The following is a 17828-nucleotide window of genomic DNA, read 5'->3' as shown; positions in this document are numbered from 1 at the left end:
ATAACTTGTGAAAAATTAAAAACAAAAGAATTTTTTAAAAAACCTATTGAGTTCTTGCGTGGGTAAACAGTTCTCTTGAGCTATAGCTTCACATTCATTCCATAGGGGAGAGTTTGTCATCACATGTAAACAACTAACCCTCTCAAAAATATCCACCCACATGTCAAGTAAGCTTTCCTATCACTGTGTGCCTTGACCTCTTAGAGATTTGAAACCTACAACCGGAAAACGTCGTTCATATTCTTCTAACTGGGTTGTCTACAGCACACCACTATAAGAAAGTTTTTTCCTCTTATCCTCACGCATATTCTCCTTCTGTTATTTTTATTCTTACATCTGTGGATTGCTGTTAGAAAGTACCTTTTAATATACAGTGTTTCTGTCTGACCAGGTGGTGGCGCAGTGGATAGAGTGTCGGACTGGGATGTGGAGGACCCAGGTTCGAGACCCTAAGGTCGCCAGCTTGAGCGCAGGCTCATCTGATTTGAGCAAAAGCTCACCAGCTTGGACCCAAGGTCGCTGGCTCGAGCAAGGGGTCACTCTGCCTGCTGAAGGCCCGCGGTCAAGGCGCATATGAGAAAGCAATCAATGAACAACTAAGGTGTCTCAACGAAAAACTAATGATTGATGTTTCTCATCTCTCTCCGTTCCTATCTGTCTGTCCCTATCTATCCCTCTCTCTGACTCTCTGTCTCTGTAAAAAAAGAAAAAATACAGTGTTTCTTCTACTTGATCTGTTTCTTTAGTGCAGAGTATAATAATTCAGTATACTCTACTGCAGGGGTCCCCAAACTTTTTACACAGGGGGCCAGTTCACTGTCCCTCAGACCGTTGGAGGGCCGGACTATAAAAAAACTATGAACAAATTCCTATGCACACTGCACATATCTTATTTTAAAGTAAAAAAACAAAACGGGAACAAATACAATATTTAAAATAAAGAACAAGTAAATTTAAATCAACAAACTGACCAATATTTCAATGGGAACTATGCTCCTCTCACTGACCACCAATGAAAGAGGTACCCTTCCAGAAGTGCGGCGGGGGCCGGATAAATGGCCTCAGGGGGCCGCATGTGGCCCGCGGGCCGTAGTTTGGGGACCCCTGCTCTACTGCCCTATTCAGTCATGAGGTCCACCATGTTTACTCTGTGTGGTTTAAAGTCACATGGTTTCCATTTCAAGTTAATTTATTGGTGACAAAGATTAAAACCAAAGATGTCTGGTTAAAAGAGTTTTTCCTCTAGGAAGGGGCCTGGGGTGGGCGAGAATGTCCCTCAGCTGGGCTTGGTATTCTGTAGTTACTCTAACACCAAAGAGTCCTGCAACTTGGACGTGACAGAGGGTAGAAGGCAACCCCATTAATGGAAATAGCTGAGTTAAGAGGGAGAAACTATAGAGAGAGTCAAAGTAAAGGAATCATATTAAATAGAGATTCTGAAGACAGGACTTGTTCAAACCTACTCAAACTTCTTTTTCCCTTATGTTCACAAATAACCTCCTTCAATGCAACCGCCATAGTCAGGTAAGTGAATAGAGTGGTTCTTGCCTTTAGATAACAATGCACACAGCCTCCCAGAGAACAGGAAGTCCACACCAGGTGCCTTAGGGGTTATGCTGACAAGAGTAGCCGTGCGGGCCAGGCCAGATCACATCCTGGCATGCGGGCAGGACCACGGAGGAGGAGGCACTGATGTAGAAAGGTGGGCTCTTTTTAAAAGTACAAACTATTAAAAAAAAAAAGTAAAAAAAAAAAAAAAAGTACAAACTATTGCCTGACCTGTGGTGGCAAAGTGGATAAAGCAGTGACCTGGAATGCTAAAGTCGCCAGTTTGAAACCCTGGGCTTGCCCAGTCAAGGCACATATGAAAAGCAACTACTACGAGTTGATGCTTCTTGCTCCTCTTCCCTTCTGTTCTCTCTCTCTCTCTCTCTCTCTCTCTCTCTCTCACACACACACACACACACACACTCTCTCTCTCTCTGTAAAATCAATAATAAAATCTTTTTAAAAACGTACAAACTATTGCTTCTCGGCCTTTTAGTTAAGATCAAGTATAGTATCTGTTCTTATTAGTTTAAAAAGTACAAACTAGAGGGAAGGAAGGATGAGTGAGGCAGAGTAAAGGAGCAGGAAAGGTACAGACACAGAAAGCATGCCAGGTGTCTCTCAGAGGGTGAGGAAGTACAACCACTCAGCTGGGATTTGCAGAGAAGAGTAATGTGAGCTACCACTGGGGCGACAAGTCGTAGGAGTTGTTTTGTGTCAGTGAGTTGCTGACTGCAGAATCATTCAAGTTTCTGAGCGGGGTGGTGTGTGACCACAGCCGTGTTTTAAAAGTGAACAGCAATGAAGAGCAGGATGGATTAAAGGAAGGAAAGGCCAAAAGCAGTAAACCAATTAGGCGGTAACCATGTCAGCAGAAAGGAGGAGAAAGGCAGGAAGATGGTAAAGGAAGGACGATTTCACTAAGTGATTCTCTGCACTTCCATTTGGTTAAGGGCTGATTCTGATCCTAGGAAGTTCTGGGTGTCTGCTGGGACCCCCCGCTGTGAGTAGGAACACCAGTGGAGCTGACACTTTTCAGCTTGTTAATGGTTCATTATTGACACTATTTAGAGAGGAGCAGAGATGAGAGGTGGGTAACTCAAAAGCCATTTTCCTTTGGATTTGTAAAGGGCTCTGTGCTCCTGCCACCTTCCTAGTGCTGTTTGTTTTCTCTGGTATTGAAATGAATCTCTCATCCGAAGGGACAGACTCACACTGGGTGAAGAAGCCCAAAGGTTCACAGGAATACACGGGAAGGCTTCCCATTATCAAGAGTTCATAGTGGAGGATTCACTTCTGAAATGTCAGATCAGGAATGAGGCTAAGAGCCTATAACTGTCACAGCAAACTAGGGGAACACTCGCCATAGTGTCAGGGGGATCTCTGGGTAGCGTGGGCATTGATATGCTCCCCACTGACTCCAACAAAATCAGCTCTCATCCTGGTAAGAGTCTCCACCATGTGCGGAAGTGAGGCCAGGGAAGACTCTCCATGGCAGGGAGCCCAGCGTGAGGGACGAGGACGCTACAGGGAGGGCACCCAGACGGACCAGACTGTCACTCAAACCCAAGGGTGTTCAGATCACTTCCTGCCTGTGGTACCAGATGGAAACGAGATGTCCTCCTATGGCAGCATTCTCTGCCGCAGTGTGAACGGAAGTGCGAGGGGGCGTGGCGCGTGCGCCAGTGCACGCTTGGCCCCGGAAACCCCAGACTGGCTTCCTGTGAGGTCTGAGGCCAGACGACAGCACAGGTGACTCTTGAACAACACGGATTTAAACTGAAAATAAACTCACCTGCTCTGAGAACCCACCCATAGCCACTGGCCCTTCCCATAAGGTGGATTTTCCAAGCCATTAAAATGTCAAGAACAGATGGCTAGGCATAGATGTTCAGATGTATGTCCCCAGGGTGCATTTCACATGAATACATCCCACTGCCTTACTTGGTCTGAAAGAGCTTAGAGATTCCAGACCTGGAGCACGAAGAGGAGGGTTTGGAAGCACAGCGTGCAAACAGACGCTCTACTCAGCAGCTGCAGTTCTTTGGGTGTTTGGATTTCAGAGGAGCTCGTCCCTCCTGGCCTCCCCCCTCGCCACTGTGGTTAAGCATGTTGTGCGAGAGGCGCTTGCTCTCCCATCCGCAGTGTGAGACTGGTCAGCCTGGGAGGACGGGGGAGGTTTGGGGGAGGGCCTGGGGTGCTTCCTACCTTGGCAGGTACCCTGAACTCCCCGTATTCCTTCAGCAGTTCCTGAGTCTCCTCTGCCGTCTCTCCGGTGGAGGTATGCGTTGAGAGGTAATATTCACCTGTTTCTTGGATCCAGTCCAGTGCCTGTGGGAGGAAACAACCCACTCAGTCCCCCAAAAGCCAGCTGTCAGTAGGAAAACATGCCATGCTACCAGGAGGTTGTGGTTTGGGGCAGCGTGATGGACCCAGGAAATGCCGGCACGATTCGATCAGTCTGTAGCCTGGAATTTGATGTTGTGAATGAGCCTTCCCCTGTTAGACTTGGAACGTCCCACCGACAAAGAGAGTGTCTTGTGCACTAGACTGACCCAGCATCATCATGAATTAGGGGTAATCTTCCTCCAGGATCTCCTCCCAAGTCCTGGTACTAAACTCTAAAGAGAGCTTGGTAAAGGCTGAGTGACGGGTCAGTGGCGTCCTGCTCTGTCCTCTCTTCATCCTCATCCCCCATCTCTTCTACCTGGTCTGCCGCGATGACCCTCTTCTGATGGCCCAAGTGTTGGTCTTCTTGGCCTCTGTATAGTCTCCAGAACCAAGGCGAAGGCGGGGAAAGCTCTGAACATACCTGCTTAGCACTGCGCTCAAACACCACGTATTGCTGGCACTGGTCTAACCGCCGCTTCTTCAAGGTCCAGAAGTGCAGGACACGGTTCTCCCTCTGTAAGAGCTCGCTCAAGATGGCTGCAGGGAGAGGAGAAGGCGCCGGTCGCAGGAAGGCCCCACGTCCCCGGTGCCGGGTAACTGTGACCTTCAAGCCTCCCCCTAGGACTAATCCAGACATCGGAAGCAAAAGCATGGTCCGGAGAGAATTTCCCAGAGGGGAGCAAGATGGGGCCGTCTAGGGGGAGAGCCTGCTGATAAGGTTCCATCAATTAATGAGGAAAGAGTATGTCCCCAGGGTGACTTAAAGTGACCCCGATTTTTTCCACAGTAAAGCTAGTCCTTGATGGTAAGAGAACACAGGAAGTGTCAGTACCTAAACTAACTAACTCAGTTGGCCCTGGAGCCTACGAGGGTGAACGGACTCGACAGGAACTGCAGCCATTCTCGAGGAGTTCTGGGCTGGGGTGAGAAGGAGCGGTGGCCTAGGGCTGGGGAACCCGCAGGAACACCCGAGCCGTGGGCCACACCCCGCACTGCACACGGGGCTGTGCACACCGCACTTCAACAGCAGAGCCACAATTTTAAAACTTCTAAATCGTGGGCAAAGGGAAGTGGTGTTGGAATCACATCCACATAGAATCGTATCCCTAGGGCCAAACTTCCATGTTGTTTTGGATCCAAGCGTAAGAAAGGCTGAAACTGGTCTCTATTCTCTCTGATGACGTTAAGCGTGAGGCTGTGAACAGGCATAGAGCACCACAGTGGCCGTGGAAGGTGTTCGTCCGTGTCATTTCCCTCCCTGCTTCTGTTGTTTCAGGGGCAGCTGGCTACATGAATAGAGTTCCTAAGTGTTTTCATAGTATGCTCTATGCTTGAAGCAATCAAATTTATTTTGTATTATGTCTGCCTCCTGCTTGCTGCTAACTATATTAGATACCAATAAAATACACAATGAGGATATGAAAAATTAACATGTCATTAAGCCCTCACTAGGTGGCAGGCACGTATTTTCACAACACCACATGCTGTATGCACCGTTATCATCTCCATCCTACGATGAAGAAACTGAGGGTTAGCGAGCACAGGTAACTTGGCCAGGGTTATTCACATAGGAAGGCGTGGGGCTGTTTGACTTCAGATCCTAAGTCCTTAGCCACCTTGGGTTACTGGGGCTGTGATGCACAAGTCACTGTGCTCTACGGAAAGGACACAGCCTTATATTTACACTTAAAAGTTTTTGATGATTTTGTGTACTCTGAATGCTCCAGGAAGTCTGGTTCTCTAAGGACAGAATCTGTCTCTCCCCCGTGAGGCTGGCAGCATTTATAGGTCCCAATTATTCACCTCTCCCTAAATCCATGCCTTTGTCATGTAACTTTTTAGTCTCTCCCCAAAGAGACAGGTGTATTTTCTCACCCTGACCCCAGGCTCAGCCATGTGACTTGCTTTGGCAAAGGGGTTAACAGACCACATAAGCAGGGGCTTGACACGTGCAATGCACTGACCCTCCCGCTTGTCTCTGCCATCGACAACTGTAAGTTCTCCTGGGTAATGGCTGCCCCTTCCACTGAGGTCCCAGGATTAATACACGTGGGCAGACAAGAACCTAACATGCAGCGAAGGAGCTAAACCAGCCAGACTTGCAGCCCAAAGCAGAGCCGCCTTGCTGAGCCCAGCCAAGACGGCCGGTCCTGGCCAACAGTCACTGAACGATAAATGCTGACAACAGCACACCACTGATTTTTGTGGTTGTTATGCGGCAATAACTGCTCCTGTACAGAACTTACAATGAGTGGCACTGCCTTGGGTCCAAGCAGCCAGTGGAAAGGAAATGGATATCGGGAAGACTGTAGGTCCCTGCTCCGGTGGGAGCTTCAACTGGGGAGATGAGTGAGAGCCTGTTTCCTAGACTTTCTGTCCCCTAGTCAGGGCTTTGCTCATTGCCGCTCCCCCTGTGACAGCTGACAGCATCAACCCAGCTCAGGCAAAAATCCTACAGGGTTTCAGGTTTCACTTTAAAAGCTTTCCTAAGGGCAACAACCTGCCCTCCTGTTCTCTCTGGGCGCCTCCACCCTAAGCACATTGAGTGCAGGTGGAGCCCATTCCTGGCAGGCAGCGGGGCTCACCCAAGCTGCCACCTGCATTTGGAAGTCAGACCTCATGCTCTGAAATGTGCAGGAAGGGGAGGGTGACATAAAGCCAGCCACCCACAGGGTTGCTCCACCACAGACAGAAGCACCTGGAAAGGGAACCCCGCTTCCCTCTCCTCTGTAGGGGACTTCGATTCCTAAAATGAATTCTTCCCATCAGCATCTGATCTCACCTCCTGAGCTCTCTGAGTAGGGAGGGAGGCTCTTCAAAAGCAGGTCAGCACCTCCCACGATCCACTCCACAGCTCTCCAACCTGTCCCCAGCCCTCACTGCGACCCGCCCCCAGCCCTCACTGCGACCCGCCCCAGCCCTCACTCCGACCCGCCCCCAGCCCTCACTGCGACCCGCCCCCAGCCCTCACTGCCACCCGCCCCCAGCCCTCACTCCGACCCGCCCCCAGCCCTCACTGCCACCCGCCCCCAGCCCTCACTCCGACCCGCCCCCACCCCTCACTGCCACCCGCCCCCAGCCCTCACTGCCACCCACCCCCAGCCCTCACTCCGACCCGCCCCCACCCCTCACTGCCACCCGCCCCCAGCCCTCACTCCGACCCGCCCCCAGCCCTCACTGCCACCCGCCCCCAGCCCTCACTCTGACCCATCCCCACCCCTCACTCCGACCCGTCCCCACCCCTCACTCTGACCTGCCCCCACCCCTCACTGCGACCTGTCCCCTCTGAGGACGGTGGGGAGGTCCTCTTAAAAAAATAAAAATAAAACACAAAGAAGCGGTCCAGTAGAGAAAATTCCTCATAAAAAAAAAAAAAAAAGAAGGCAGAAGGCAGTTATACAGAATTATAGAAAATCAGTGACAACATGTCAGGGAGCAGATCATGACACTTGAGAGGTGGGACCTTTATACCCACTCAACGCGAGTTTCTGCGTGCTTCAGAGTAAGCGATTCCACCGATAACAACTTAAGCTTGATGTGGTCAGCTAATAGGTAGTTTTTAAAGGTGATTGATTTTTTCATACAGTTATAAAATTTTTGGAATTAAAAGAGATATTAAAGATTACCTAGACCAGGACTTATCTAAATTTTATGTACATACAAATCACCTGGTTGGGGTGGGGCGGGGGAGCTCTTACTAAAACTCAGGTGGACTCAGTAGGTTTAGGGGGCCTGGGATCCTATATTTCTTATAGCTGCCATGTGATGCTGGCCTGGGGACCACATTTTAAGCCTCAAGAGTCTTTAAAAAAAAAAAAAAGGAAACTGAAGTTTTAAAATCTTAAGCCAAAAGTAATAAAGCCAGGATTAGAACTTATCTTGTTCCCAGCTATGAGGCACTCTAGTACTGTGCTGTTCGAAATGTTAGCTGCATTTGGTGATTTCCTTTTAAATTAATTACTATTCAATAGAAGTAAAAATTTAGTTTCTCAGCCCATTTCAAGTGCTCCAAAGCCACGTGTCTCGTGGACTGACAAAGGTCGTTTTTGTTATTTCAGAAAATTCTATCAGATAGCACTGCTCTAGATTCTGAGATAAATAAATGAAAAAGCTTTAGCAAAATTTTATCCAAATCTTGATGCATGTTTAAAAAACTTCCCAAGAGTCACCACTGCCCGCGCCACCCACATCTTTTTCTCCGTGCCCGCGCCACCCCACATCTTTTTCTCCTCCACGGAGAAGAACCGGGGGACCGGAGACCGCACAGAGGCCGGGCGCAGCCTCAGGTCCGTGCAGCTGAAGCGGCCGTGGCTGCAGGTCTCACACTGACCTTTCACCTGCTGCTCGGGCCCCCGAGTGTGGCTGGCGGCACTGGGCATGCTGACGTTGTTCCTGTGGATGTACTTGAGAAACACCTCAGCGTTCCGCCGTGCCAGGGTGCAGGCCTGGGGGAGACAAAGGTGGGGGCCCCCACACGTAAGTCCAGCAGGTGCATGGGCTGCAGGACACCGGGTAGGGGCTCTGCAGCTCTGGGTGAGCACAGCCCTGAAGGCCACTCTAGTTCCTGGACATTCCAGTCCCAACGCGGGAGGCTTCCCCTTTTACTGAGTAAAGAATTGCTTCCTGTGCCTCTCCCGTAGAAGTCAGAGCTCAGCCATCCCTTGACTAGTGTAAGTTGAGGATTACTGACATTTGCTCTAGGCTGGTTTCTGTCTGCCACCAGAACACCTCTTGTGTGACCTTTACATCACTTTAACATTAGTTTAAGTTAGACTTCGGAAAGCAAATTTGGGAAACAAACCTATTAACCACACACTCCAACTCTAAGTGCATATTACCCAGTTTTAAAATTTTATTTGTCCATCAACCCTCCCCCCCCCCTGCACCTCAATAACACTAGTAAACATTCCCTCACTGGAAATACTGTTCTGCCTAAAGGAGTAGGAGCTACAACACTGCCCCTTTCGGACTCACAATAGCAGGAAGGCAGAGAGGACGGGCCGTCCCAGGGTGCTGTGCCCACCGAGGACACTGAGGCCCCAAAGGGCAGAGGTCATGAAGCCAGCCAGGGTTAGAATCTAGGTGTACTGACGGTATTTCTAGTTTTGCTCAAGACCACAGATGTTCTGAATTTCCTTAAAAAGTTTTTTTCCCCTGATTGTAGAAGTAATATATTTTTAATCCATAGTTTTCAGAATTAAATTATTTCTAGACAAAACTCAAATTTTAAAACCTTTTTACACTTAGCATCTGATCTACAAATTATATAGTAGAAAACATTTTAAATGCTGCATTAGCAACAATGGCTTCAGAGAGCTCTGGCAAAAGACCGCTGGTGGGTGCACCTAGGGGCCCAGGAATCTGATGGCTGGATGGGGGGCCAAAGCTGAGAAATCCAAAGCAGATCAACTAATGCAGTGGTCCCCAAACTTTTTTGGGCCATGGACCAGTTTAATGTCAGAAAATATTTTCATGGACCAGCCTTTAGGGTGGGACAGATAAATGTATCACGTGACCGAGACAAGCGTCAAGAGTGAGTCTTAGATGGATGTAACAGAGGGAATCTGGTCATTTAAAAAAAAATAAAACATCGTTCACACTTAAATATAAATAAAATGGAAATAATGTAAGTTATTTATTCTTTCTCTGTGGACTGGTACCAAATGGCCCACGGACCAGTACCGGTCCACGGCCTGGGGGTTAGGGACCACTGAACTAATGCACGCAAACGGAGAGCTCGATGTCCCATTTGTTGGGCATAAACTCCCACCACAGGGAGTTCCTGACTATGGTTTTAGGCACATGTGAAAAACATCTAATGAAAACATTTCCCTTTTTCCTGCTTTAAAAGAAGTGTTGAATTTTATAAAGAAATACCTTTATACTTCTATTTAAAATCTTCGACGTGCTTTACTTAAATTGTTTTGTTTTAAATTTTGTTTTATAACAGGGGAGACTTTTAAAATCATCTTAAGCCCTGTGTGGAAGACTTTCTATTGAATCTCATTAGTAGGAGCTGATTCCTAAGGGTTCTGATGGAATGCAGGTGCAGGCACCAGACAGATGGGAGGACGGCGGGGAGGTCCTCTTAAAAAATAAAAATAAAACACAAAGAGGCAGTCCAGTAGAGAAAAACCCTCATAAAAAAAAAAAAAAAAAAGAAGGCAGTTATACAGAATTGTAGAAAATCAGTGGCAACATGTCAGGGAGCAGATCATGACACTTGAGAGTAAATAGAGCCTTTCACAAGTTTTCACACGGAAGACCCCATCTGAGAGAAGACTGAGGCTGTGGGAAAGGGGGCTGGGAGGGCTCCCCGCCAGCTGAGGGTCCGTGGGGGCAGCCCTGGGAAAGCTTCAGGCCCTCAAAAACAAAAGGGAAAAAGAACGGTATCTCTCCTGTCATTCTGCAGAATACACAGTGTTACATTGATCAGCAATGGATAATTAGTATATTGATAAATAAATAAGATGTCTACAGAGATTTCTTTTAATTCTTGCCCTAAATATTGCATTATCCATTTATTTTTAATTTTTAGATTTCTATTTATTAGTTTTGAGAGGGGAAGGAGAAAGAGAGAGAGAAGGTGGGGGGAATAGGAAGCATCAACTCCCATATGTGCCTTGACCAGGCAAGCCTGGGGTTTTGAACCAGTGACCTCAGCGTTCCAGGTCAACACTTTATCCACTGAGCCACCACAGTTCAGGCGCATTATCCATTTCTTAAAGATTTATTTTAATATTGTTTTATATCTTGGTTTATCTATTTCATTTAAACATCTTTTATTAAACCAAACATAACTGAGTGAAAGTACGTATTTTTCTCAGTTAGCATCAATGGGATATCAGGATATTTGAACACGGCACCAGCAGTGTGGGGTGTGCTCACTGCCTAACCATACAAAAAGTGCTGAGAGAAATAAATATTTGAAGTGTGAACTTTCAACCTTTCAAGTTAACCAGCTGATCTCATCTCTACAAATACCTTCTTTTACATAAGAAGCTAGAAAAAAACAGCAGTATGAAAAACCTATATGAAGCGGTATGTGTGTGAGAGAGTTGGGGTGGGGGGGAGAGTGGGAGAAAGAAAAGAAGGAGGAGGAGGAAGAGAAAAAAGAGAAAGAGGAGGAGGAGGGAGAGGAGGAGAAAGAGGAAGAGGAGGAAGAGGAGGAGCAGGAGGGGAGGAGGAAGAGGGAGAGGAGAAGGGAGAGGGGGAGAATAAGGAGGGGAAAGAAGAGGAGGGGGAGGGAGGAGGAAAAAGAAGAGGAGGAAGAGGAGGAGGAGAAAGAGGAAGAGGAGGAAGAGGAGGAGAGGGAGGAAGAGGAGGAAGAGGGGGGAGGAGCAGGAGGGGAGGAGGAAGAGGGAGAGGAGAAGGGAGAGGGGGAGAATAAGGAGGGGAAAGAAGAGGAGGGGGAGGGAGGAGGAAGAAGAAGAGGAGGAAGAGGAGGAGGAGAAAGAGGAAGAGGAGGAAGAGGAGGAGAGGGAGGAAGAGGAGGAAGAGGGGGGGAGGAGCAGGAGGGGAGGAGGAAGAGGGGGAGGAGAAGGGAGAGGGGGAGAATAAGGAGGGGAAAGAAGAGGAGGGGGAGGGAGGAAGTGGAGGGGGAGGGGGGAGGAAGAGGAGGGAGAGGGGGGAGGAAGAAGAAGAGGAGGAGGAGAAAGAGGAAGAGGAGGAAGAGGAGGAAGAGGAGGAGAGGGAGGAAGAGGAGGAAGAGGGGGAGGAGCGGGAGGGGAGGAGGAAGAGGGGGAGGAGAAGGGAGAGGGGGAAAATAAGGAGGGGAAAGAGGAGGAGGGGGCGGGGGGAGGAAGAAGAAGAAGAGGAAGAGGAGGAAAAGGAGGAGAAAGGAGGGAAGGAGAAAAAGAGAGGGAGAGCAGAAGAAGGTATATGGAAGAACAGGCTACACAGTCCCAGACCTTGGATGACAATGTGCTCTGACCTTAAGAAAGGCCTCCTTTTGTTCCAAGTGTTTACTGATGAGTGGAATGACATGGTCGATCTCGGCTGCTGGCCCCAGCTTGTCTCGTCCACCACACCAGTCCTCATCTCTCCGGTATTCTTGCTCTAAGCTCTCCAGGACACTACAGACCTAATGAATCACGGAGGAAAAGACTCAGTCAATTAATTGGTTGGGAAGTATTTTCAGAGTACCTTTAGCAGAGAGAAGCCTGCGCAGATGCACAATTTCTCAGCTCAGTTTGTAGATTCAAGGTGTGCAGTGCGCCTGCGGCATTTAAAAGCAGTTCAGGAGGAAGTGATCCAGCATCTGATCTCGGGACACAGCCTGAGACTGAGATATGGGTTTTGGAATCATCTTCTGACAGTCACAGCTAAAGGCTGAAGCTACAAGGATTGATGGTATCACCTAGGGATATTGTATAGCAGATAGAACATTGATTTTTGAGTTTTTTTAAATGTATATTTTATATTGCTATAACTTTATGATAACTGTGAATTAGGCAGTACAGGACAATGAGATTTGGAGAAGACACTAGGGCTGCCCAGCCCTCGTAATTGTCCCATAGGAAGCAGTTTCAAGCAGAAGTAAAGGAGGAAGCTACCTACATACTGCGTGACTTATGGACCACAAATTAATGTTATCTTTCCCCTTCCTAGTGGAAAATATCCCAGCAAAATGTCTCAAGAAACTACCATATGACAATGACATCTCCAAGCCTTTTATTGCAAAATGTACATTTCCTTCAGAGGGATGTCAAATTTGTGTTAACCTAAAGGAGAGGTAAGAAGTTTTTTACAGTTTGAAAAATGCTGAGAAGCCATGCTCTAAATCAGTGGTTTTCAACCTTTTTATACCTGAGGACCAGTGAAAACAGAATTATTTTGGGGACTGCTAAGACAGAAATCACGCTGAGCATAAGTGAATTTGACTAAGATAATTGGGTGTATAATCTTCATACAACATCAGGGTGGTTAACTCTTCTGCAGACCTGCAGGAAATTCTGGCAGACTTGTCCATGGACCAGTGGTTGAAAAACACTGGTTTAAATGACTTTAAAAATGAACTCAGAAGAGAGAAAAAGCAAAACTATTTCAAATGGGGCTCGGAGGGAAAGTTAGGTTGAGGGGAACTGGCAGGAGACCCAGGGCAACCTAGTGCAGGGCCTAGGGAAGGACGCAGGAAACAGAAACCCATATTCCCAGATCTGCCTTCAAAAGGCTTCGATGAGTTGCTTGGCGTGGCAGCAAGAAAAAACAGAAAATACGCATCCTTGGCTTCCTCTGACTGAGAGTCATCCTTTCTGATAAAGAGTGTGGCACTGGATAGGACATGTACAGTACTGAGCTATGAACTGAGCTCCAAGATGTCCCAGGTAGGACACTTCATAGCCAACATGCTTCCAGACATGAGGGCCCTGTTCCTGGGCGCTAGCTGACTTCCTAGCGTGGCACAGCTCTCTTTAGGCAAAGCATGAACACATTCAGGATGGCTCCCATGTGTTCTTGAGAGAAAACAGAGACATTCAAAAACTAAGAAAGACAGTACTCGACACCTGTCCCATACTAGTACTAGATTTAAAATTAAAACCAATCGGTTTGGAAGCTGAAAAGATTATCAAGCATACATCCTTTAATTTAATAGGCAGAGAAATAGAAACCTTGAGAGATAAAGTGACCTTTGGCAAAGTTAGTTCAGGGTCAAATTTCCTGACCCTTAATCTAGTACTCTGTCCCCTTCAGCAGCTTGCTCCATTTCAAATTAAAATTTGTGTGTGAGAACAGAAAGGGATTAAATCTCTCTCTCTCTCTTTCTCTCTCTCTCTCACTCTTTTGTATTTTTCTGAAGTGAGAAGCAAGGAGACAGAGAGACAGACTCCCACATGTACCTGACCGGGATCCCCGGTATGCCCACTAGGGGGCGATGCTCTGCCCATCTGGAGTGTTGCTCCATTGCAACTGGAGCCATTCTAGTGTCTGAGGCAGAGGCCATGGAGCCATCCTCAGTGCCCGGGCCAACTTTGCTCCAGTGGAGCCTTGGCTGCGGGAGGGGAAGAGAGAGACAGAGAGAGAGGAGAGGGGGAAGGGTGGAGAAGCAGATGGACGCTTCTCCTCTGTACCCCAGCTGGTAATTGAACCCGGAACTTCCACACGCCAGGTTGACGCTCTACCACTGAGTCAATCAGCCAGGGCCTAGTCTCATTTTTATATGAACATTCAGTTGTCCATAATCATCTCTTTAAAAAACTTTACTATTGCTTTGCTCTGTAAGAAACTAACTGTCCAGAAGTGGGTCTACTTCTGGAACCTCTCTTCTGTTCCATCGAGTCTATTCTTACACCCAGTACCATCTGTCTTGATCACTGCAGCTTTAGGGTAAGTCTCAAAATCAGGTAGTGTAACTCTTTGAACTCTGCTCTTCCTTTTCAAAATGGTTTTGGCTAACTCTAGGTTCATTGCATTTCCATATAAACCTTAGAATCAAATATCACTTTTTTTCTTCTCAAAAATGTTTGCAGTAATTTGGGATTGTGTTGAATTTATAGATCAGCAGGGAAGCTCTTCATCATCTTTGTTGCTCCCACTTCCGTGGCCATTGAAGACATCCTTTCCCTGCAGCAACAGAAAGGACTGAGAGGAGGTGTGGCGACCGGACCGCTGGCTGCAGGGCCTTCTGACAGACATGCTGGTTGTGCTCCTAGGCACTTGCCCATGGTTCTATAAGCCACTCAGAAGACAGTGACTCTCTGGTCTATTTCTATAAGGAAGCAAGTGGAAATGAGGAAAAGTATCTTACAATGAAGAAAATCACTCTTCTGTTTTAATCCTCTACTTCATGGAAAGAATTCCCTAACAGCTCCCAAATCATTTAAAAATCCTCTTAACTCTTGTGTGTATTGCTGTACAGATGTGATGGTAATGGGTCTGCCTCTTTATGGCCCCACTGTACATATTTCCTGCCTTTTCTCCCACAGAGACACCATCTCACCAGTTAGGCTGATAGTTCTCCATTGACTGAGAGCTCTGTTTTCTCTGTTAGACTGGGGGCCCCATGAGGAAAAAAATGGTATGTTTTTCAAGCAATGCACAGTCCTAGATTAGACTGTGCTCAGCAAACTGTCACTCTCCTCTCAACTTTCATAGGAGGCATATACTTTTCTGCATCATTGATGTTGGCTTGGCCATATGACTGGTTTTAGCCAAAAGGATTTAGAGCGTGTGACATAAGCAGAGACTCAAAATACACTTTCACAGATTTTGGGCTCTTGCACTCCAGCCTTTCACCCTAAATGCACCTCAAGTAGTCACTAGTCAAGGAGGATGAGAGACACGAGAACAGATCTAGTCCCAGTCTGCAGCTTGGGGCCAGTCCTACCATGCTCAGCCAAGTCCAGCTGAGCTCTGGGTACTTAAACAAAAAAGGGAAAAAAAAGAATGCTTATTGTTTTATATCATTGACTTTTGGGGTAATTTGTTACACAGCATTTTTGTGGCAATAGCTGACTAATATACCACTCCAGTGTAGTGGTGGATACACCCACTCTATTTCTATTTCAACAGCTAGATCCAATGAGTTTGAGAAATTTATAAGAAACAAACCACATGGTCTATTTGTGGCAATAGCTGACTAATATACCACTCCAGTGTAGTGGTGGATACACCCACTCTATTTCTATTTCAACAGCTAGATCCAATGAGTTTGAGAAATTTATAAGAAACAAACCACATGGTCCACTTCTCTAATGGAAAGCATTATATGGAAGCCAAGCATGGTGTCTCCACAAATCATTCTCTACTCCCAACTGTTAGTGTCGAGAGGACTGGCTTCCTGCTATGGTATTTACCACAGATCTGCAGGGTGAGGCAGAAAATAACCCTCCGTCAGCCTCAGCCTCACCCATCCCACAGCCCTCTCCCTCACCTGCTCAGAAGTTTTGTAAAAGGCCACGGAGGCATTGACCAGCTTTAGCCGGTCTTCCATCTTCAGCATGAGCTGCTGCCAGTGGAGGGCCACCTTCTCCGCACAGTCCCGGATGGCGTCTGCGTCGTAGTGGCCGGCCTGGAGCAGCGCCTCGGCTTTCTGCTGTACCTGCAGGGCGCTCTGGTGCGTCTTCTGCAAGGAAGTGGCATGAAAGAGGGACTGGGCACAAGGGGAGGAAAGAAAGGTCCATGGGAACGACCCAGGCGTGGTATGGGAGGGGGTGGAGTGAGGCGTGAGTGGAGAGATGCAGAAAAGTTAAAGAGCTTTAAATGACTGATTCAAACATTTTGTCATGATGACTAATACATCACTGTTTTAAAAGCATAATAATAAAAAAAATTGAACATCATATATTTTCATTAATTAATGGCTCAGGTCCCTAACTCCTGTCCCCAATTCTTTCTACTTGTATCATTCTGGGTCTTAAAGACATTTCAGTGTTGTGGAAGAGGAACTACAGTTTGGTATAAATCTGCTCTCTGATTGGCTCATACATTAGTTAAATTTCCTTTTCAAATCTAATCATAAACTTGTTCATCATAATGCATTCTCAAAGGCTACTGCTGCAGTCCCATTTTATAGACCAAGTAAATAGAGCGTGTAGAAACATCCCCATGTAACACAGCTCTGAGCCAACAATGCAGTCATTTTAAACATTAACAATCAGTTGAAAAGGACTCCAGTAGAAGGAATAAATTTGGCAGGTTAATAAAACAGAAGGGTAGCATCTGACACCATCCCTTAGTAACCTCACCAAGAGAACAGAGTAGCTGGTTTGGTTCAACACATAACCCCTACAGTACTGCATTATTTGCGTCTCTTTGAGGATCACACATACACTGTTGAAGGTTTATCTTGTTATTCAGGCTCAGTGTGGTCTGCATTCTCTGAGGCTACATTAACCGCAGGAGGTGAGGAGACCAGGCAGGAGGACTGGGTGGCCGGGAGAGTGCTGACTGGGGTTAAAACTTACTAAAATGAAAGACTGATGTGGATGAGCCTTAGGGCTCCGAAGAGCTAACGACCCAGCCTCAGCCACCGGGATCATTCCAGCCCAGTGGCACAGGACGAGTGTGGCCTTTGCACTTTGGGGAAAGTACCGCTCGGCTGGCAGTGAAAAGGAGCAGCTTGAGGCCCTGTGACTGCCTCCATACTTTCTTCTGTCCTCCCCCTTGGGCAGCAGTGCCGGGACAGTCCCCAAGAGCACAGCCATTCTGCCTGTCCCGGGGGTGAGTACGACCTCCCTCCTCTCCACCTCTACTGCCTCCTTCGCCCTCATCCCGATGGCAGTCCACACAGTCCTGTTTACTTCTCCAGGTCTACCAACCACCTCCCGGCTGCCCTGCCTGTGTCCCGAGCCTGCACCCAGCGCACTGTGAGTGCCTGCCAGCTCCCCCGCAGCTGCGGCTCCACCAGCCACCGCTTTGCCCAGAGACGCCTTCAGTCCCCACGACCGACCGCATCAGCACGTGGGTTCCTACATGCTGAACGCAGCTGGAAAAGGCAAACTAACGGGCAGGAAGGATCCAGTATAAATCCCCGGTTTCTTTCTCTGTTTTACTTATTGGCAGCATTTTCTTCTCTTGTTTCCTAAATGCAGAGATATCCCAAGGCCCGTTCTCAGGTTTTTGTTTTTTGTTTTTTACTTCTGCAGAGTTCTCATCTATTTCCTTGACTTCTATTATCTCCTCTTTGTAAATGACTCCCCAGTCTACATCTCGCACTCCAACACCTGCCCCTGGTCTTTAACTGTAGGTCAGTGGACGTGAGGGTAAGCTGCTGCCGCACCACCGATCCAGCCGACCTGTCTGCCCGCGTCACTTACACAGGTGCATTCTCGGTCAGGGAGGGAAAGGTCTCCCCAGCGGGGGGAGGAACCCTCTCCACCAGATGCGGATGTCTTTACTGCCCGGTCAGAGTCTGTACCTTCTCCCCAGATGGCTCCTCAACTTCCACA

The 17828-nt window shown here is 47.7% G+C and overlaps 1 protein-coding gene and 1 pseudogene across 24 annotated transcripts in view; one reads left to right on the top strand and one right to left on the bottom strand.

Moving 5' to 3' along the window:
- The window catches only part of KALRN (kalirin RhoGEF kinase), a 735103-nt gene that overhangs the window by 281498 nt on the left and 435777 nt on the right, over positions 1–17828 (bottom strand). For 17 of the 24 annotated variants that reach the window (XM_066240737.1, XM_066240742.1, XM_066240722.1 and 14 more), the window contains 5 exons: positions 15812–16030; positions 11873–12022; positions 8270–8384; positions 4361–4476; positions 3757–3879 (listed from right to left, as the gene is read on the bottom strand). In XM_066240737.1, the coding sequence (XP_066096834.1) occupies positions 3757–3879; positions 4361–4476; positions 8270–8384; positions 11873–12022; positions 15812–16030 (723 nt within the window). The remainder of the gene's footprint in view (positions 1–3756; positions 3880–4360; positions 4477–8269; positions 8385–11872; positions 12023–15811; positions 16031–17828) is intronic. The other 7 variants (XM_066240739.1, XM_066240743.1, XM_066240725.1 and 4 more) reach the window with 1 other exon arrangement.
- On the top strand, positions 2025–2125 carry LOC136312308 (U2 spliceosomal RNA; annotated as a pseudogene).

This window comes from Saccopteryx bilineata, chromosome 8, assembly GCF_036850765.1.
Source record: "Saccopteryx bilineata isolate mSacBil1 chromosome 8, mSacBil1_pri_phased_curated, whole genome shotgun sequence".
Classification (NCBI taxonomy): Eukaryota; Metazoa; Chordata; class Mammalia; order Chiroptera; family Emballonuridae; genus Saccopteryx; species Saccopteryx bilineata.
Note: the sequence above shows the minus strand (reverse complement) of the source record. Positions and strands in the feature narration are given on the sequence as shown.